General features: G+C 40.7%; 2 protein-coding genes and 1 non-coding gene across 4 annotated transcripts in view; 1 reads left to right on the top strand and 2 right to left on the bottom strand.

The window, feature by feature from the left end:
• The window catches only part of LOC103142958 (junction-mediating and -regulatory protein-like), a 15,187-nt gene extending 1,577 nt beyond the window's left edge, over positions 1-13,610 (top strand). The window contains exons 2-10 of the mRNA XM_007559290.2: positions 4,376-4,549; positions 8,004-8,154; positions 8,484-8,653; positions 8,737-8,902; positions 9,744-9,913; positions 10,128-10,211; positions 10,756-10,851; positions 10,931-11,474; positions 12,053-13,610. Of these exons, the coding sequence (XP_007559352.1) occupies positions 4,376-4,549; positions 8,004-8,154; positions 8,484-8,653; positions 8,737-8,902; positions 9,744-9,913; positions 10,128-10,211; positions 10,756-10,851; positions 10,931-11,474; positions 12,053-12,360 (1,863 nt within the window). The 3' untranslated portion in view covers positions 12,361-13,610. The remainder of the gene's footprint in view (positions 1-4,375; positions 4,550-8,003; positions 8,155-8,483; positions 8,654-8,736; positions 8,903-9,743; positions 9,914-10,127; positions 10,212-10,755; positions 10,852-10,930; positions 11,475-12,052) is intronic.
• trnaq-cug (transfer RNA glutamine (anticodon CUG)) lies at positions 6,045-6,116 on the bottom strand. Its single transcript has one exon. It is a non-coding gene; the product is annotated as a tRNA-Gln (tRNA).
• Positions 13,611-17,470: 3,860 nt separating the features above from the next.
• The window catches only part of homer1b (homer scaffold protein 1b), a 29,861-nt gene continuing 25,564 nt past the window's right edge, over positions 17,471-21,767 (bottom strand). For both annotated transcript variants that reach the window (XM_007559288.2, XM_007559286.2), the window contains one exon: positions 17,471-21,225. In XM_007559288.2, the coding sequence (XP_007559350.1) occupies positions 21,034-21,225 (192 nt within the window). In that variant the 3' untranslated portion in view covers positions 17,471-21,033. The remainder of the gene's footprint in view (positions 21,226-21,767) is intronic.

Here is a 21,767-nt window from a genome sequence, read left to right as displayed (position 1 = left end):
CTTTTAAAAGTGAGATGGCGTCACGGTGACGTCATGGTGGTCATACCCAGTTCTGCGGGTTTACCCAATAAAGTGGCAAGGCAATCATATCAGTTAAGTATAAGATTATATATTTTTTATCATTATGGAAGATCCAGTCATAGCACCCTTTTTAGCAGTCTCCAATGAAATAAACGATTGATAAAAATAAAACACACATTAAAGTTAGTTTATGTACATATGATCTAGAAAGCTACTTCTAATACTAAGAAGTATCGACATTATATTGTTAATACTGAACTCATTTAAAAAAAAATAGCTATTGACACCACATTACTTGCTACATTGTATTTGGACTCAGAAGTTGACATCTTATTAATTCAAGCTGGAAAGTTGAACTGAAAGGTTAGTTAGGTGGAAATCTGAGTGTGAAAGTTGGTTTCTTACCTACCTCGATCTCAAAATCAAACAAGGCAAGTTTAATTTAGTGAGTGCTTTGGTAAAAAAAAAAAAAAAAGTTTATTTGCTCTTTTCACAAGTTTTGTCTGAAATTTGATGCACACACATTGCTGTTCTGTCTTTATTTAGTGAACAAGTTGGTATACACTGTTTGGAACGTACAAAATGCAATGAAAAAAGCATAATGTTACCAGTTTGTATTTCTTGTTGTAAACCCATAACTCTTCCCTCGTCCTCTTTCTGGCATTTCAGTTCAGACAAGGATTCTCAAAAGTGTTTCCAATACACTGCTTTTTGAGTACCTTCCAATGAAGGGCAGTGTACTTGAACAGTGAGTCCTTTTGGCTGTTTGAGCTTATTACCCACTCATCATAAATAGCTACTTTTTTTCTAGCTTGCCTTTCACTGATACTAGACCTCCTTCAGAATACCACCAAATGTAGCTCGTGTCATCCCAGCAGTATTGTCTCCAAGCTCTGCTCAGGTATGCCCAGTCTCTGGACTCCAAAATTAGAGAGAACCAAACTGATTAAAGCCCAACAAGAAAGATTCTAATTACAACAGTGTAAGTTTGAACTAAATACAGTAAAGTATGTGAGATTTAGAATAAACCTAACAAAAAGTGCCAGATTCACAGAGTAATGGATTGTGCGACTCAGCTGGACAGTCAGTAAGGGGAGATTTAGTAAAACTGGGCTGCACCTGTAAGCATGTCGGCTTTGAGATATTGCGCTCTCAGCGTGGCTGCTGCCGGCTGCTTACACAGCTGACAGAGTCAATAGCATCCACACACACAAACCCGTGAACCACACACACACACACACACACACACATGAACAGAGAGGCACAATTAGTCAATTTCACTGTTCAGAACTAGCTTTTTGAAATAAAGTAGAGTCGTCGTCGGTGATGGAGCGTGTGATGCTGCTATTTCGTTTAATAGTAGCATTTACAGTGATTGCAGTGTCCTGATCTGGATGATGGTTAACATGGTCAGCAATCATCCACAACATAAAGACCACTGGCAGGTGAAGTGAGTGACATTAATAATCTCTGGAAAGCACCACGCTCTGCTGTAAGACCCTGGATGTCTCTATGACTTTACTTCAATAACTTAAGTATTGTCGCTGACCCAGTCCCACCTATGACAGTTGCACGCCCTTGTGGCCCCCTGAATAACCCGCTCACCTGTAGCTCGCTCAATATGAAAACGGGTCCAAGCATCTGTCTCGTAAAACCTGAACGACTTTAGATAAAGAATCTCTGCAATACGTGTTGGAACAAGTCTGAAACGTGCACATGAACCTAAAGGTGGTTCTGCTATTATCATATTACCAGGTGACGTAGAGGTTCCCAAAAGCACTGGGACCACACTGGACACAGTGGCTCTCTGTCAGGGTTGTTATGGGTTATTATGAAATTATACGTGGTGTTCATTTTGTGCGGTTAAGTCCAAATGTGATTATCGTCTCACACACACACACAAAAAAGAAAGAGTTATAAAAAGTGTACTTGGTCTTGTAAATAATAATTAAACAAGATTCAGTACATTTTGTGTAGGAAGTCTCATTTTGTGTAGGAAGTCTTAACTTGTCAATCAGCTGTGTTGATTTTAACTTGTGTATTTAGCCTCTGTAGCCGCAGTCCGATCTGATTCTATCCAGAGTGGGTTTTTACTTAGCAAATGTCTCAGGGCTGGACTTCTCTCTATTGGTTGAGTATCTTTTTAGTCCGTTTTTCATTCCACTCATCTTGTTAATAATACTGTCGGTAACAGCACTCCTTAATAATCAGCATGTTCAGTAATTGTCACTTACCCTCAATGTCTGCTGGACTGCTGCGATCACTACATTTTTGTAAAAAAAAAAAAAAAATAATATAATAATAAAAATGTTTTGTTCTGATATAATTACATTTTCTGCAAAACTGTAATTATCAAAAATAACAGATATAAAGTCTGAAAATAGACTTTGTCTCTGTTTTAAATAGAGATTAGGTCAACTTTTTTTTAAATTATTGAAATAACTTAGTTTATATTTTAGATCATTGAGATGCAGCTGTATTATTGCTATCATGGTTTCTTTCTGCGTCTATGAGCTTTTATGAGTTGTGTGGTAATATCTGTGAATAAGTTATAAAGATGATCAGAAATGATAAAATAGAAAAAAAAGTCTTACATTGCTTAACATGGATCTTTAACACGACTAAAACCTTGCATTAAATAAAGATGTCATGTTCCTGACTCTGATTCTAACTGTGCTGCAGACAAAATATAAACTCCTGACCTGCTCAAGTTACATCCCAGCAGCAGCTGCTGATTGATTAGCTGCTCTTAATATAAACAGACATTATATTTGTGCACACTGGCTTTCATTTTGTCTCTCTAATCAATGGAGGTTAATGCATTCTTGAGTGGTGGAGCCAGAACAGCGTGTCCTAAGAGAGATAAGGTGAGAGTGATATTAATGTTTCCGTTATTTATTTTACAGCATTGCAGTTCTTCTCCTTGTGTCGTGCAGCTGTTGCTAAAGAAAAGTGCATATTTATGAAAGTATGCTAATGTGCTCATCAAGGGCATTTTCTTTCTGCTCTACTTTTGGCATCGAAAAACAGGCATTAAGATGCGATCCACGTCGTTTCACCCAGTCAACTTAGACACAGTGACGTAGAAAAATAATAATAAAAAAATAACAAACAAACAAAAAAAAACAGATAAAGCAGCAGATTTAGTCAGTTATTGACTGACAGGTTGTGATCAGGTCGTCAGTCCCCTGCAGCTCATCCACACAGTATAGCTGGTTGCCGTATAGCCGTGTTTCACACACACACACACACACACTCTGGATTATTGATCTCCTCACTCCATTTGAGGGCCAAGTTAATGGATGTTTTAGTGTTGCTGGTAACCAGCAGGCCTGTTCAGCCTTACAAATGTGTGTGTACGTGCATTGATCTTTTTTTTTTTTCCCAGCAGCTCCAGATATGACTTTGCTTATTGAGCCTTTTACTCTGTATTAAAAGACTTCTATTATTTACAGCTACAGAGAAGCTTCACAGTGAAGTTAAATGCATGTCAATTAGAGCCGACTGTCCTTTGAATATGTTATATAGTCATTCTTTCTGCACACAGTTGATCATAGGATTTGGAAAAAAAGTGCTACAAACCTTGACCAACTGACATTTTGAACTGAATTTTGCTGCATAGCCACAATATGGACAAACAGACTTAAACTGAATAGAACTGCAACTACACTACGTTGTATTTATGTTTGCCCTCCATGCCATTCAGTCAAAAGGCACTTAAATCAAGCAAATACACCCAGCTGTTAACATGTGACAGACATAAACTTTAACAACTGCAACATAAATAAAATCCAGAAGTAAATTTAGCCAACAACTACCTAACATTTGCAGAATCAAGGATTTAGTATCACGACTTTGATCCATTTTCTCAGACCGAGAAAATGGATCACGTTCCACCAGTCGTCGAATCACTGCACTGACCTTTTCTTTGTAAAGGACAGAATTTAAGATATTATATTTGTTCTCTCAGGACTTGAATGGTCTTGTATCTGAATGCATGTCAAAGTTGCTGGTCAGATATGAAACATGCAGAGCCACCCAGAGACCCATTCACCCTGGAGCTGAACTAAACAATGGGAGGCTGTTTGCATCACAGAAGCATTACTGTTTACCCCTGAAGGTCAAAGAGTGCTTAATCATTCCTGTCATGTCTCAGCTTTTCAATTTAATGAAATTGAGTGATTTAATCAACGGTTTTAAGGTTCCTCTCTTCAACTGAGCAATAGATGTTTGGTTTATTCTAAATCTCTGTTTGAGTTTTCATGTAAAGCACTTTGAATTGCCCATTGTATGTCTGGTACTGCACAAGTAACGCACACAGTTACTAATGAGTAAAACACTGTTTTTGATGCAGCTGCTTGACAAGCACAAATCCATGGACAGCATGGTGGAGCTGCTGGAGTTATATGAAGAAGAAGACCAGGCCTACGGAGGCCTGCTGGACGCTTCCACACAGCTGTACCAGTACCTGCTGCAGCCCTTCAGGGACATGAGGGAACTAGCAATGCTGCGCAGACAGCAGATAAAGGTGAACTTTAACAACTGGGATCCTGTTTGTTTGTTTATTTATTTATGTACTTTTGCAACTTTTCTGCTTTGGATTGTTGCAGCCTAATTTAATCTCAAAGTGGCGATGAGAAGAAATGCTAAAAACAAAGCTAGTGTGGTGCAGAATGTGTTGAGGCGCTGTATTGCGTACATGTTAAAAGCTTTCCCACAGCATCATACTACCACTACCTTGAGTCGCTGTGGAGGTGACGTTACCCAGGCTGAAGCGCAATGTTAGTTTTGATTGTTGTCCAGTGTTATCTGACCAGAGCAGTTTATTGCATGTATTTGCTGTGTAACCTCTGTGACTTTCTTTCAAACAAAGGGATTCTTCTTGCCACTCTCCCCTGCTTGCTGCCTGAATTGTCCTTCTTGCTTGTCCTGTCGGTTTAGATAAGCGTTAGCAGCACGCTTAGAGTTGACATACTTTCCTTTTACAGACGATGGACTAAACTGTGCTCTGTGAGATGTTCAAACCTGGACATGTTTTATAATCTAACGGCGTCTTAAACTTGATCTGTGGCCAGTTTGTTGCTGTTTGTTCCCTAAGGATCTCTAACAAATCTCTGCTGGGTTTCACTGTACAACTGAACTTGTACGAAGAAGTAAATACGCTCATGTGAACCCTGTAAACTGATTAAACGCTGAGAGCTTAAGAGTTTTATTTAGGAGTGACACATTAAGGGCTCTGAATGCACAGGTTATTTGTCAAAAACTGAAAACCATGCATCATTTTCTTTCCAGGTCAGAACTACACACTGTCTTGTGTTGCCCGTTCATGCAAAATCTCAATAATATGCGTAGATGTTTGTGGTCGTATTCTTCTTCGATTCATATCTTTTACTCCCACATCACATGATTGTAGACATAACACTCAATTTCCACTACAATACCTTCAATAAATCATCCATCCATTCTGCAACATTGCTTTGAGGTTAGTCCATTTTTGCACTGTATTAGGAAGAGTGACAGGATGTGGCTTCGGTGACATGCTGAAGTGGCTCTCCAGTTTCTTATAGTCGCAGAGAAACATAAATAAGTCATGTGTTGTGTGATCCTATGGGCTTACTGCAGGTCCAGCTTTATGCTGACCTCAGTAAAAATGTGTTGGAAATGAAAAGATGAAGAGCAACGTTAAGCTTCCAGTTAAGGTCTTGTTTATTTCCAGCACCTTAGAGCGATATAGTGTAGCTTTTTTTTTTCTAGTCAAATTTGAGAATTTTAACATATTTAACTCATATGAAGGATTGCTTCATCCAAGATGAACAAGAACAGATTCTCACAACAGACTTTTGATTAGCATTCATGTAGCTGGCCAAAGATAAAATTCAGCTGTGTATTTGTCTATAGGAAACACTTCTTTACTAGTGAGCTGTTTTCACTGACCGACGCTCGTCCTTTCTACCTCCTTGATGATGTTACACTCTGTTTTTTCACTGCAGTGAACAGATCTTTACAAAGGTCACAAAATATGAAGGTCCCACCGAGATTTGAACTCGGATCGCTGGATTCAGAGTCCAGAGTGCTAACCATTACACCATGGAACCCCTCCTGGGGGAGGGGAGCTTTGAGTGAGGGTCGTACTTCAGGGTGTATTTATATCCCACAGTGAGTGTGTGAGCATGTTTAGGCTTTTACTGAAACACCTTTTTGGAGCATTTCCTCTTACATTTCAATTACTGTACAGGCGTCAGGCTAAAGTTAAGCCCAAAGTTATTCATACCCTTGGCTTGAATCGGATAGACAATCTGTCAAGGGAGATAAAGATTTGGGCGATGGCAGGGAGGCGTTCCAACAACCAAAACGTGGAGCTCATCCAGAGTGTTTGAAATATGACTTATTAGTAAAATGTAATATATATTTTAGTTTTCTAAGTTGATGCTTCACTTGTTAGCATAATTTGCATTACAAATGGTAAACATTAGCCTCTTTTTGTGTTCCTTTAAAAAAGATCCTTAGCTTGTGAGATTTTTCATAAAACTGCCAAATCCAGCATCTTGAGAACTGAAAGGGGATAAACCAGGGCAACTTGCTGTACTGCACTCAGCCTTCCTGGTGTCTACTGAAGTTGACTCAGTAGCAATTCACCCCTTTGTTAATGTAATGAAACACCCCAAATTCCACCAACATGAGGATGAGTCAACATCTTTCTTTTGTAAATTTTCAACACAATTTTAAAATAAATTCGTTTTTTTCTGCTCTTCCCCATTTAAATGTAAAGTTTAAGCCAAGTGTTGTTGTTTTTTTTTCATTCAAACCATGAATTTGGATTGTAGTCTGCAGCTGATTGCACCTCAGAGCCATGTAGCTTAGCACAGGAAATATAAGTAATACATCAATACCAGCTTCTCATTTTGAAGCTGCTAATTCTTTGTATTGCTTTTTGTAATTTGTTTTTTAGTAATGTACACAGGTGTGCAATATCTCAAGACATTCCTGCAGATTGCTCAGATGCCAGTAGACCTGATGGGACACAGCTCTAGGAAGTGAGACAGATTTAATATGTGACCCTGACATTAATACTTGTGATAGATGTGGTAATATCCTTCTGTTAAATAAATGTGCATTTGTTTCTAAGTGTTACTATTCAGAGATGTGTTAATATTGGAGGCGTTAGGCTGAGCAAAGCCTATTAGCAACTTATTAGGCTTTAGCAGAAGCAAAAATTTTGAATCAAATTTTGAATTTTGCTCTAAATGTTGTGGTTGAACTGAAGAGACTAGCAACATCAAAACTCTGCAGAAACTCTTAAGGATTAATAGCAACAATATCCACAGATTTTAATTTTTTTTTATCTTTCCAGCCTCTTAAGAGATTAAAAGTGAAATAATAAAGTTATTTTATAAAACCAATTCATCGCAGTCCAAGTGGATTTTGAATAAAATCAAGAGGTGGTGGAAACTTTTTGTTTAAGAAAACAGGAAAACCTAATGGCTTTGTTTCAAGTTGAATTTTTTTTTTTTTTTACTCAAATGTCCAAACTGGGATGAATGTGACTCTGTTGAGCTAATCTCCGTCTGGTGTTAAATAAACTTCTTTTAAAGTAGATTTTTCTTTTTAATTTCATTAGTTTTTTTTTTTTTTTCACCTACAAAGCTGCATAACTTGAATGTCAGTTTTAAGCTATTGGACTCATTAATATCGTTATCATTGAACCATGTTTTTTCACTCAGTTTTGTTCTCCGAAGGCAAATTTGACTGTCTTATAATTGTGCTGTTGATATATTACTTTACTTCTTTTGGTTACAATAAAAATTTCAGGTAATATTTTTAATATGAGTTCTGTAGCGCTTTATCTTTTATCTACACAGTCAAAAAGTTATTTTCGAAAAATATCTTAGCATGGCAGCTTAATGTTTGATTTTTTTTTTTCACTGAATACATTTTTCAATCTTTCACTGAGGGGGATAAATATGTTAAACCTCTTTCATTAGATTTCCATGGACAATGACTACTTGGGTCCCAGGCGGATTGAGGCACTGAAGAAGGAGGACACTGACTGGCAGAAGAAAGCTCAAGAGGCAGTCCTCAACATCCAGGAGTTCACTGTAAAATACTTTGAGATCACTGCCAGAGCCCAGAAAGGTAATACGAGGCGTTTCAGACAGACATGCAGTGAGAAGAATCAGGAGGACACTTGTTGATCCAGTCTGTAATTTCACATTCACATATGTTCTGTATTATCTCTGTATTTTCAATATTCTTTAAGATACAGGCTTCGACCTACAAGAAGACAATAATTACCAAATGTGGCCAATAGATGTCTCTCTTTTGTCAAGCATGAAACACTCTTAAGACATTATTTACTCCAGTAATAAAAGCTGACTCGTCTGCTCTCTGGCTTCATTCACATGAGCATCATGTTAAACTCTTTAAAAGTTTCTGCCCTATCTCTGTTTCCTTTTTCTGCGCAGGAGTTTATGAGAGAATGAAGGTGGATCAGCGAAAATTTGGGAAGTCCTCTTGGACGGCGGCGGTGGAGCGCATGGAGAGGCTGCGCTACTCTGTGGCCAAGGAAACCCTGCAGCTTCAGAGGGCCCGGGAGATCTGCCTGGAGCAGAGGAAGCACACACTTCGAGAGGAGGTGTGCTGCGGTCAGCTCCGCGTGAGACGAAACGTGTTCATCTAGACGCGTTGACTTTTAAAATGTTCACCCGTCTCCTCTAGATGCAGAGCCTGTGTAGCGGAGAGGATGCGATGGCCCTCCTGGACCACATGGAGACACGGTACTACGAGCTCCAGCTCCAGCTGTATGACATTCAGGCTGAGATACTGCAGTGTGAGGAGCTGCTGCTCACTGCACAACTCGACAGCATCCGCAGACAGATGGCAGGTATGATTACTAGATTTGATTTTTTGTTGTTTTACTTGTGAAACAAGATTTAATTACCAGCTAATGTGCTGACAGAAAGTCAGAAAAACGTTTCTAATGAGTCAAATATAAAACTTGTTGTTTTTTTTTTTCCTTAACAGTTTGTATTTCACCACAAAATGACTAAAATGAGCCACACTGAAATATTCAATTTACATAAAAAGTAAAAATTCTTTGATATGATACTTGCAGATTAGCCCAGGTGGACGGCATGTCAATCGGCAGTGAATAATAATAATGATGGTGGTAATAATAATAATAATAAAAGTTTAAGCGGTATGCAAAAATAACAGTTCAGTATTCGAGTTTTAATGATTGTTGAACTAGATTATTTTCCCTTTTTTTTAACCCACATTATTAAACACAGAATTATTTTAAAACTCTAAAATAAGTTTGGTTTTATTTAGTTCTAAACTTAAAAAAGTGGGAAGTATAGAACTGAATGGAGATTTTGTTCATGAATAAATTAACACATTCAGGCATAGCCGATGCCTGAATGGGCTTGAAAATGATCACCGTTAATGCTTATAAATATTAAAATCAGACTAGTCGTATTTGACCATGAGAAATGTTTTATACCCTTAAATGTTGTCACATCTTATGTTACAAACTCAAATTTCCTTCCTGTGTTGGTCTTTCACCTGAAACTTTTGTGTTGCTTACATCAAATTTGTCTACAGATATAGTAAAACAAAATGGACGAAATATTTTGTAAAACACATTTCATTTCTGTCCAGATATGACTATGCTTGTGCTGTGTGTGTGTGTGTGTGTGTGTGTGTGTGTGTGTGTGTGCTTCCAGAGCGCCAGGATGAGGTGGTTTATTATGACACCTTTGAAAGCGCAGACGATATAACGCAGGACGATACTGGAGAGAAAGAAGAGCTGCGCAGACTGCAGGTCAGCGCTCGACAGCTTGAAGCCAGAAGGGGGCGCATCACCACCAAGCGCTCCTACCTGCGCAACAAAAGGGTGTGTATTCCTGAAACTCTCTTCTTTTTAATTCATGAAGTGAACCTTGAACTCCACATCTGTTAGCTTACATCGGCTTCCACTATGCAGATCTTACTCAAACCAGTATCACTTTATGTTTTAAATTGCAGAAAATGAAGAACGACTCAGTCAGTCTTTACCTTATTTGTGTAGATGTTTTAATTTGGACCAGTTCATTGCCGTCTTTCTGCAGGAAATCTGTGTATCCAACCACACCCAGAAACAGCAGAGACGCCACACCGTCCTGAAGGACACATTCTCCCACCCTGTCTTACAGGTACAACTCTCTTAGAGTTATTGAGCACTTTTGGAGCAAACTATTTGGTCAGTCGCTAATTAGCCACACATGTTTGTAATTTGAGTCTGTTTAAATAAGCTAATACACATCTAAAATTTTATTTAGGTCCCAAAGAATCACAAAAATCAACAACAAGAAGCAGTTTCTTTTGTTTAAATTATTGTCCACATTTTCTTTGGCGAGTAAACTCATATTTTCTTGTGAAGTGCAACATGTTTCTAAACTCTAGTGTTAATTAATCCTGATTTCACTGTTAACCAAGACGACTATGTGTTTTTCGAGTCATGAAGCCCTGATATCCAGTTTGATTTCCTCCTGTTAAAGCTGGTTGATGTTTAAGGGACACATCTCAGTCAGGTTTTCGGGCAGGGGCTAAAGAATACACAGAAAAACAGATCTATGTAATATTCTTGTTTGCAATTGTAAAAAGATTTGAACAATTTATGAAATACATTTTTTTAAATTGTCACATTGTCTACATTATCAGTAGCCCATACATTTTCTAATCCTCAAAATATCCCAGCTTGGAAACGAGGAGGAGGAAGATGAAGAGCTGAAGAACAGCAGAGTAAGTCAGGAGAGGCAACGGACTCTGGACAGGCTGCGCTCCTTCAAACAGGTACTCACACCTTCATCTACAGGCTGCTTTTCATCAGCGCTTTTCTTACCGAGCTCTACCTGTTTGCGGCTCTGCCCAGCGGTACCCGGGCCAGGTGATTCTGAAGTCCACTCGTCTTCGAGCGTCCCACGGCAGACGGAGGGAGCGAGGCAGAGCAGCCGCCGAGCTCGGCAGCGTCAGCGGGAGGGACGAATGCGTGGACTCGGTCAGCGTCCAGACTCAGGACCAGCCGCTGTGCCTGAGCACCGGCGTGCAGACGGAGCCCAGCGCCACCCTCACCACTCAGCCCGTTGCGACTCTCACGGCGCCCGTCCCTCCTCTGCCCGTCACCAGCCCCGCAGATTCGTCCTGCTCCCCCTGCTCCCTCTCCTCTCTGCTGGCGTCCCCCGTCTCCCCTCCTCCACCGCCGCCCCCGCCGCCTCCACCACCAGCGAAGGAGGAGTCCTCTCCGTCCGGCAGCGTGGGTCAATATCGCCAAATCGCTGAAGGGAGGAGCGTGGAGGAGGAGCTCATGCTGTCGCCACTCGGTCCGTTCATCCCTCGCTTTTTTGACAGCAGCCAGCTGGTGAGCGCGCGCAAGAAACTGAGGAAGACTCCAGAGTTTGACTCCCACAGCAGAAGAGGTAATGGTTAAGTTGGAGTCTGAAAGCTCTCTAACTACCAATCATATTTATGTCTGTAATGCACGAATATCTAAAAAATGTTTTCTCTTGCTTTCCAGCTGTGAGTGATCATTAATAGGAGGAGATACGTTTTTTTAGCGTCTCGTTTTAGCGATTTGTGCCAAATAAAACAGGACACTTTCTGTATTTTCCGTACAGGATGTCAGATCTTTTGAGATTTCCAAACAACATTTCCGAATCCAGCGTGTTTCATTCCAGTCCGAGGCTGAAAACTCTGGAAAGGATAAAACGGATACATTTTGCTTGTTCCTGGTTGTTGCGCTCACTTGCTCTCTTTCTGCCTGAATCAGCTGCAGGCATGTCTGAACTTAGCAAAACAAGTCAACTCCAAAGAGTATTGTTATGGAAGAGTTGGTAGCTCTTACATATGTTCAATGATTGGGAAAAGAAAATACGTTTGAGTTTCCCGCCATCTGCTCTCCGGTCAGTGCGAGTCAAGCTTAACGTTTTCTGAATCTGCTCACCAAGTGCGTCTCCAAGTTCACTAATCAGCCATGTTGCGTCTTTTCTGCCCTCAGTGAGCTCACCTATGGACGAAGTGCTCGCATCACTAAAGAGGGGAAGCTTCCACCTGAAGAAGGTCGACCAGCGCTCTCTGCCTCCTGTCAAGGGCGACGACGACCCCAACAGCATCCTGGCTCAGATACGCAAGGGGGTCAAACTCAGACGCGTCCCCTCGAAGGACAGAAAGGACCAGGGAGAGCTCCCCGCATCCACCGATCCGCTGACCAGGAGCATCCACGAGGCGCTGCGCCGCATCAAGGAGGCGTCGCCAGAGTCTGACTCGGACGACGACGGACTGACGGCCCCCGACTGGGAAAACTAGGGTTCAGATAAGACGGCCACAGAAAACTGCACACAAGACCACACTCAGACTGTTCTGCACTGTAGAGTTCAGCGTCGTACTGTAAACACACACGTTCACTCATCACCTGGCGATTAAGCCAACGCCAGGGTCACAGCCGCCGTCACCAAATGCTCCAGAGGCCTACGATCAGCTTTACTTTGGATTTTAACACAACATTCGCCATCATGACGGGGATGGTCTTGTTTTTATGGTTTTTACCTGTCGAATCACACTGAACGGTTGCCAGGTTTGTTTTTTTTTTTCATGTTTCTATCACTTGTACTGTCAGAGGTCTGCACTTTTAACACTTGACACCAACCCACTGATCTGACTGACACGCCGCGTACGGGACGTTCACAGAACTGAGGGGGGGTTTATTGCTGTGTTCATGCAGGGAGCTTCGTGAACGAGAGGCAGCGAGTGCAGGAAAAAAATATGTTAGGAGTGCGCAGGGTAATCTGGGGGCTTTACAGGAGATTTAAAAAATGAATACATGATTAGACAAAGACTCAGACTGGGATTACTGGATTTACTGTCCAGATTGGAAACCATTACTCCATCAAACATCACTTTCTTTTTTTTTGTTTTTGGACACTCTAAAAACTGCTGGGTGAAAATCGGCTCATCTTATTTTGCTGAACCGGTCCTGGGTTGTGGGTTAGTCGCGACATACTGGGTTAGGATTAACAGGGCTGTGAATGTTGCTACCAAAGAGCGGATTGAAAAGAATAAACAGTAAACTAGATTATTAAACAATTTAAGTCTGAATAAAAAGGACTTTGGCGGTTCTTTCACAACCACTGGTGCCTGTCAACAATAAAAATCCAACCCCATGACGTCAAAGGACACTTGATTGACAATCAGTTAAGTTTGGATAAACCAAATCTATAGTCAGTACATAAAATGTTTCCTTTCTATTATATTTTCCATGTTATATCCCCTGCTAAATACTCAGGAACAAAGTTTATCTCAAGTTAAAAAGCTCTCTGGTGTAACGTTTTTACTGACTGAGGCGTAACAAACAGTCTGTGTCAATGATCTCTTCCGCTGTTACTTTCTGGGTTAAAAGCTAAAGATTCTGTGAACTGCTGCCCTATGTGAGTGGAAGTCATCAACACAACCCACTGACGTTAACATTGTTATGCAGCGTAAATCATGCATTCACCATCTCGCCATTTCTTACTTTATTCTGCAGAAGAGACTCAGGGAAGTTTGTTCAGGTCGAACAAGAAAAACAGTGAGGCTCCTTCTAACCTAGCGGAGTGGGTCGCGTGTTTGGTTAAAAACGATCCGGCTTCAGTCCCAACAGCACAAACTCAGCATCCGGGGTAAAGAAAACAGCCCAGCAGTCTTTAGTCAGCATCAGCAAACCGCTTCGGCTGAGCCTGGTTCTCTGCTGTGGGATTGTCAGGCTGTTCGACGACTGCTGCTGCTGCTTTCGTAATTAAAATGATTTTGTTGGCAACGTCAGATTTTCCTCTAGTATTCCACTCTGGACTCCTCACCGGTGAGTTTTACTGTTCTCAGTCTCAGATCTGAGGCTGTTAACTTTGAGAAGGAAACGACTGAAGATGACGAGGGTCCTGATTAGTGGACGTGTTCTCTGTGTTGAGAAGTGAACATTTCTGCTGGTGATTCCCAAACTGTGTGTGTGTGTGTGTGTGTGTGTGTGTGTGTGTGTGTGTGTGTGTGTGTGTGTGTGTGTGCGTTTGTTTGTAATACCTTGTGGGGACGATTTTCCTGACATATACTACGTTGTGGGGACCAATCGCTCCTCGTGGGGACCTGAGCCTGGTCCCCACGAGGGGAAACCCTGTTTTTGGGTCAGGGGTCAGAGTTAGGGCTAAGGTATGAATTGAGTTTTGGTTAGGGTTAGGGTTAGGTATGTGATGGTTAGGGTTAGGAAAAGGGTAAAGGTAAGGTTTAGGCTGTAGAAATTAGTAGAAATGAATGGAAGTCAATGGAAAGTCCCCACAAAGATAGCAAAACAAACGTGCGTGTGTGTGTGTGCGTGCGTGTGTGTGGGATTGTAGAAGCTGAACCAGTTACTCGTCTTCCAGTGACGAATGTTCAGTGGGAGGCCAGATTGCCTCACCGTGGGCTCATGATTTATGCTCTTCCTCCTGCTCTCTTATTCATTTACTCTCTGCTCCTTCATCACATCTCCTCTTTCCTCTCACTTTGTAGGCAGTAGCGCAGAGACAGGGGGGTTATTACTCTTAGACGTGAAAACATACACACACACGCACACACACAGACATCTATTTCACAGCCACTGTGTGTGTAAAGATATTCCAGCAGCAACTTGTTTCTCAGAGATGGTTTCAACCCTTTTGCGTACGATAAAAGTTTTCTGGTTTCAATAAACGCTGAGGCATATGTTGCATTGTTAGTTTAAAAACACCAAGCAGCTTTTGGAATCAGACCCTGATATGTGTGAAATCATTACTCAGACGCCGAGCAGCACAATACGACTCACAAACGTGACTCGAAGCAGAAGGACGTGGATTCACACATGTAAGCTCAAACACTGGAATAACTCCATTTTGCACTGTGTTGAACAGCTCTGATGCAACGTATTACCCTTTCTCTTTTAAAATGCATTTGTTAATAAATTCAGATAATAGTAAATAAAAAAAAAGTAGCCCAAGTTATTCAGGACTTTTCTGGGTACATTGCAGGTGTGTTGAGTCCACTTTTTATTTATCACAGTTATTTTTATGTAGTCCAGCTTAATTGTCAAGGCTCGAAATCTTTTGAGACGACAATACTGTCTAGAGTGATGTCACTCTGGACAGTATTGGCTGTTCACTTCACCGTTAAGTTGAAGTGAACTTAATGGTGTGGTGAACAGCCCCGTCTCTGGAGGGTCCTTCACTAAGATACTTTGCTTTTCCATCAGTCTCTCACCTGTGGAGCCAATCAGTCATACGTTACATGAGGCACCATCTGTTCCTGTTACTTTCCTGGCTAAGCAAACTTGAAGAACGGCTACATCTCTGTTTTAGCTGTGAATACTATGTTCTTCCACCCTTATCATGTAGCATGAGACAAAGCTCTAATCCCTGTCCTGAGTCTTTATCCTTAGCTTCAGTTGAATCTTACCAGACGTAATAATGGAAGCATATATTTTTCCCATGTGAGTCTTAATATTTACGTTGCTTTAACCGTGGAGAAAGTTGCCCCGGAAGGCGTCGGCGTCCGTAACTTGCCTCAACTAATGTTCCTGTCACTTACCTTCACCCGTAACTAACCTTAAAACAGCTTCTTTATCAGCAGACTGTTTTTTTTTTTTTTTTTGCTTAAATTGTTTCCAGCCAAATTGTTTTTGTGATTGCTTTTCTTACGAATATCTTCTGTTAGCACCTGTTATCCAGCCAGGCTGCGTGTGATCCCTTGTTGTTCCTTTGAGAAGATGTGCAATATAACAATATGGAAGAAAAAAAAGGGATGGAAAAAAAATTGTACGGTTGATAATTAGATTGATTGTCTTAAAAATGACTTGGTAAATCTCTCGGTTGCTATTACACCTTATGAAGTGTTCACAAATTGTTCCAAATGTACCTTTTTGCCTTTTTTTGTCATGTAATTTTCATGTTTTCAAGTCTTTCTTTTTTATTCTTATTTTACATCCTCACCCTTGCATTGGAATAAATCCTTGTAAAGCAGCAAAGACGGTGTTGAATCGTTTACTGAGCCTTGCATAAATATTCAGGCTCCCTTAAATTGTTCATATTTTGGAACAATTCAATGAATGCATTCTTCAACTGAAGAACATTTTAATGTACTCTGTCTGATTGACAAACCCAAAGCAGTGCAGAACTGTGAAGTGGAAGGAAAAGTCAACCTGGCTGTCAACATTATTTGCATATAAAAGCCTCAGCTAATCACAATCCACCTTCATGTAATTTAGTATAAATCTGGTTCTTCTGTGTAGGCCTGGGAAAAAAACTAACATTGCACATGACACACTACCCACACATGGTGGTGGTAGCATCATGCTGTGGAGATGCTTTTCTTGATCACGGTCAGGGAAGCTACAAAGCCTCTGAGACTGTAGGGCAGCAACACGTAACAAGCAGCCAGAGCAATGATGGTGTGGTTTAGATCAGGGTCTGCAAACCCTTACAATCCACAGAGACATTTTTTTTCCTCACTCCAGCAAAATTACACTTGATTAGAAATGCAAATGTTACCTGCTCTTTTAATAAAAACACAACCAAAAATTTTTTGATAAATATCTAATATATATATATTTTTTTTGTTGCTGTTTTATTTTGTTTTTAAACACCATTTTATTTTTGGCCACTGAAATAAAGAAAAATATAAAATATTTGCATAAACAGGCTGGATAGTTTTTGTTACTAGTTTTCAAAATACCTAATGTCAACCTAATGACAAGAAAAACACATCTCAAAATATTACTGGTACTTGGAGTCATTCTGTTTAAATTAATCGCAGTTATCCCATAAAAAACTCGCACGCGGAGCTCCAGACATGCGCAGTGGTTTCCTCTGAGCGGGAGAAGATGTCTGTCTAATCGTCAGTAATATAATAGCGCTGAAAAATCATAAGATATGGCGACATGTAAAATAAGCAGCGCTTCGCTTTCTCAGACGGTGGGGATTTAGTCCAACTTTTAGCGTCACTTGGAAGGAAAGCTTAAAGAAAGGTAAGATCTGTGGACGTGATGCTAGCAAAGCTAGCTGTACAGAGATACATGTTGCATCTGCCATGAAAAAAAGTTGTCACTCATGCGCTGTTCAGGTTTGATCGGTTCAAGTAACTCTAAATGTGAAACTCCTTTAATTTAGCTCCGAATGGGAACCAGATGCTAAATACAACATGACAGGCAGGCATCAGTGTAAACCCTCAGCTTGTTTGGGGTGAAACGGAGCGATAACCCAAACCCCTCATCCTGGGCTCATGCTGCCCCCGGACAAAATGCTGCCCTGAGCAGCGAACTGCATCGACCACATCGTCACAGCTTTAATTAACCGGGTGGGCCTCTTGACCTGTTTTCAACCATAACGTTTAACAAAACCTCTTTACCTGCAAACGACCAAATATCACCAATCTGAGAAATCTCTTAAGCCTGAGGTACCTCTTTAATGTCATGAGTTCAAAATTACTTTAAATAGTCAAAAATATTGCCAGTCTTCTCATACCTCTAAATACAATGTTAATACCTACACTGAAATACCATAAGTTACAAAAACAGGAGAATGAAAAGCATTTTATCCACTACTGTACAAAGGCATTCATTAACAATAGCATTAATATTAAAGTATTTCATCTCTGTCACTCCACTCGACACATACATCAGACAGAAAATAAGTAACATTCCCCCTTTTACATGAGTCTTATTCCAGTGTATTAACCTGTGTAACTAACTACAGAAGGTCTTTAAACTACATAATTATACTGTGCTAATGCTAAATGCAAGTCTGTCGGCATATAATGGAGTTACAACGGTGTCATAACAGTGCAAACAGGGCGCTCAGATAGATATAAGACCTGCAGCACCTTGTCGAGATACAGCTCTGTAAAATAAAAAAAATAAAAATTGCTGACTTTGGAGGGAGAGAATTGAAGATTTCACGGGGCTTCAGAGCTGCTTTTATACAGTAAGAGTATAAAACTTGTAACACGGTGTTATTACATGGTGTTATAAATCTTCCAGTACACAGAGAAAAAGCTTTCAGCCGTGGGTTAATACACAACAATAAGTCACCGCAGGGTGTTACTGCATTTTGATTTGTCCATCCATTCATTTACAATGCCAGCAAGAGTAAGAAAGTTGTGTTGTACAGTTTTATATTTATATCACCAGTGTTATATCTTTACTTTAAAAAAAAAAAAAGAAAGAAAAGAATATAAACTGAGAACGGTTGAAGAGTCACCAGTGAGGCGTGACAATCAGTGGCCAGTTTCACTGAGGGTGGAGATTTACAGACATGAGGATGACGCTCTGTAAGCCCTTCGGTTTACACTACTCGGACCACGCAGGGCTGCCACACAGTAATGCGGTCAGTAGTACACTTTCTGTTGGAGAGGGCGTGTATCAGCTTAATCATGTTTGACCCTTCAGGTCGGGCCCACTGAGTAGAGTACCTGATAGAGTTGGTGTTGTATAGAGCCTGTCTAATATTGCTCAGTGTGTGTGTGTTTGTGTGGGTGTGAGGGTGTGTGTGTGCAGGCCTCTCTAACAGCACAACGTGCCCAGGTACAGATTCATCTCAACAAAGTAGCATACCACTGAGAAGAGTTGTTTGTTTCATCAAAAGGTCAAAACGTTTCAAGCATTTATTTCTAATTTTGATGATTATGGCTCACAGTTTGCAACAATACAAAATTATTACTTTTTTTGTTTTGCAGAAATTTGGATTGTTATACAACAAGACAATAAAAGAAAAAAGTTTTTTAATGTAGAAGTCTCAGCAGAACCCTCCTCAAGGAGAGAAAGCCAGTTTGCTGAAGAAGCTGGCTGTTCAGAGGGCTGTACCCAAGAATTCTAATGAAAAGTTGAGTGGAAGGAAAATGTTTGGTAGGAAAAGAAGCATAATACATTGTATATTTGCCTCATGAGCTGGAGCTCGGTGCCACAAGTTTGTGTTTGCCGTTAGTTGATAACTACAGTTAGCAAGATGAAAATAATGTGTTGTTAAATATGTTCAAGCACTAAATGAGCATCTACATTACTAAGCATTACTACGGTTTAATGAGACACAAACTATCAGGAGTGGAAGTAAATGCTTTACAATTAAAACTGTTGCTCTGTTTTTGATGTGCAGCAGCAGCCATATTAGTTTCTGATCTTGAGGTTGCCGTGGAGACGATCCCACGATCATGCACTCAGCAACTTCCAAATTTACTAGTTAAAAATTCGACTTCATGGGATGTTGCATTTTACACATGGACCTCAGAAAGTTAAACTTTTGAGTACAAAAGTAACGCAGCATGAGAAACAGGAATGAGCTCTGAATTGTGGAAAAAAAGCCTATTCAAGAATTTATCCAACTGTCTAAATACTTAGTCAATATGCACGTTTGGGGGAGTGAACGCAGAACTCTTGAAACATGGTATCCTACAAAATATTTCTTCCGAGTGAAGCTTTAAGGTTGCTGTACAACTCTCTCTGGCTTTGCTTTTGCAGTTGCGGTTCAGTATGTTTTGCAGATCTTTTGCAGAGAGCTTAATTGGTCAGCAAAACCCACCTGAGAATCTATCAATCCCAGACTTAAACAAGTGAGGCAAAATGAAGGCCATCATTAAAGCAACCTCAGCTTTCTTAACACCTCAGCAGATCTACAGGCCGATTACATCCATGTCGCGTCGTTCTAATGCAATAATTTTTGCAAATAAAAAGAAGAAACCCTCAACCAATTAGTGAATGCATATAAGACGTAGCACATGGACAAAATTTTCAGTAGGCCCATGTTTATGTATTTAAATTCTTTTTCATTGGTCTTATGTAATATTATAATTCTAACATAATTTTAAGATTCCCATTTGCTATAGGCCATAATCATCAAAGTAGCATAAATAAACACTTCAAAAAACATAATTCTCTGTGTAATCAAGCTAAATAACAATGAATTCCAGTTTTTAAATTGATTTACTAGTTTAAAATCACTTTTTGTTGATGCAATTTATTTAGACGCACCTATGCGAGTGCACACGATCATATCAAACCTCAGGACACACACGCCACACTGAGTTTGGCAGGAAGACAGGTCATGTCTACTGTGATAGTGGAAGCTGTCTGGATACGAGATTTCTCATTTCAGCTATAGCACTCAAATTTTTGTGTTGCATGAAAAAAGGCCATCTGGAAGATTCATTGCTTATCTGCCATATAGGTTTTTGTAACATGGAGGTAGGGGGCATGGGGCATACAGAAATCCTTCATTTCTGCTAAAAGAAAAAAAAAAATATATGTATATTTGTCAGACTCCATTTCCCAGCAGCCTCGTAAATCCAGGCTGGGGAGGTTCAGCGATGCGAAAGCAGTTACCCGGTTACATTCCTCGGCAGCCCGGGCTCAAACATGGGTTCTTCTGTTCAAAACTTCCCTGTACAGTAAGTCACTTTGGATCAAAGCATCTGCTAGTTAGAGGACAACATTTTGGGGGGGTGGGGATTTGGCAGCTTTGGCGCAGTTCTTTTAAGTCTTAACAGCAATTATTTCCACATGACTTTCAACATTTTTCCCTGGAGGGCCGCTTTAAAGAGGAGTAATGTGCAATGTGTGTGTTTGAGTAAATGCTCCGCACTACGGCGCAGCTCTCCCATTCAGACAGCAGATGGCGCCGAGGCACAGTTTGTTTTTTTTATGTGTGGCATCTCTAGGACTGAGCTTGACCGGTTTGACCGAGTGTACGACAGCCAATCAGAAGGCAAGCTGAGGTAGTCCCTGCATCGTCTTCAACTACAGGAGTGCTTGCAGAAGGTAGGAACCTGATGCCTTCAAGGTAAAAATCAGGGATCAGCTGCCCCTTGTGTTTAAACTGTAAGAGTGGGCAGTGCATTGTCTCAGATGTATGTGGGTGAGGGTACACGAGGAGTTATGGAGGGTGGGATTGGTCTGTGTGTTGGGCTGTAAATAAATCATCATATGGCTCTGTCTGTGAAGGTTGGCACCCTCTGTCTCTAGCTGGCTTCCTCTATGAGACGAGCCAAGGTGTCTCTGAGCTCCGTCAGCTCAAAGATCTTGCCATCTAGCAGCTCCAGCAGCGTCCGCAGGCTCTTCCTGAAATTCTCCTGCTCTTCCTGATTCTCCTCCAGTCGTTGCTCAGCTCCCGCAAGCTGCTCCTCCAGCACCCGACTGCGCAGCTCCGTCTCCTGCAGAAGACGAAACCGAGTTATCGGTGTGTGTGTGTGTGTGTGTGTGCATTTGTTTGTAATACCTTGTGGGGACCTTTTTACTGATTCATACTACGTTGTGGGGACCCACTGCACCTTGTGGGGACCGAAGCCTAGTCCCTACAAGGGGAAACGCTGTTTTTGGGACAGGGGTCAGATTTAGGACTAAGAGGTGTGAATTGAGTTTTGGTTAGGGTTAGGTATGTAATGGATAGTAATGGGGTTAGGATAAGGGTAAATTTTAGGCTGTAGAAATGAATGGAAGTCAATGGAAAGTCCCCACACAGAGAGCCACGCAAGCATGAGTGTGTGTAACGTGGAAGCTGTTTGCTTTTAAAGACACAGTGCTTTATGAAATGATTTACATCTCTTGAAATTTTCCACATCCAATTGTGTCTGATGTTACAACCAGTAGTCTGAGGTTTTATGTGACAGACCAACTCAAAGTAGTACAGACAGATTGGTAGAACTGAAGAATCGTTCTTTACAGGTATCCACTAATTTGTGTTGGTTTATCGCAC

Source organism: Poecilia formosa, unplaced genomic scaffold (assembly GCF_000485575.1).
Source record: "Poecilia formosa unplaced genomic scaffold, Poecilia_formosa-5.1.2 Scaffold103, whole genome shotgun sequence".
In the NCBI taxonomy this organism is placed as follows: domain Eukaryota; kingdom Metazoa; phylum Chordata; class Actinopteri; order Cyprinodontiformes; family Poeciliidae; genus Poecilia; species Poecilia formosa.
The sequence above is the reverse complement of the archived record's forward strand: the minus strand, read 5'-3'. Positions and strand labels throughout refer to the sequence as shown.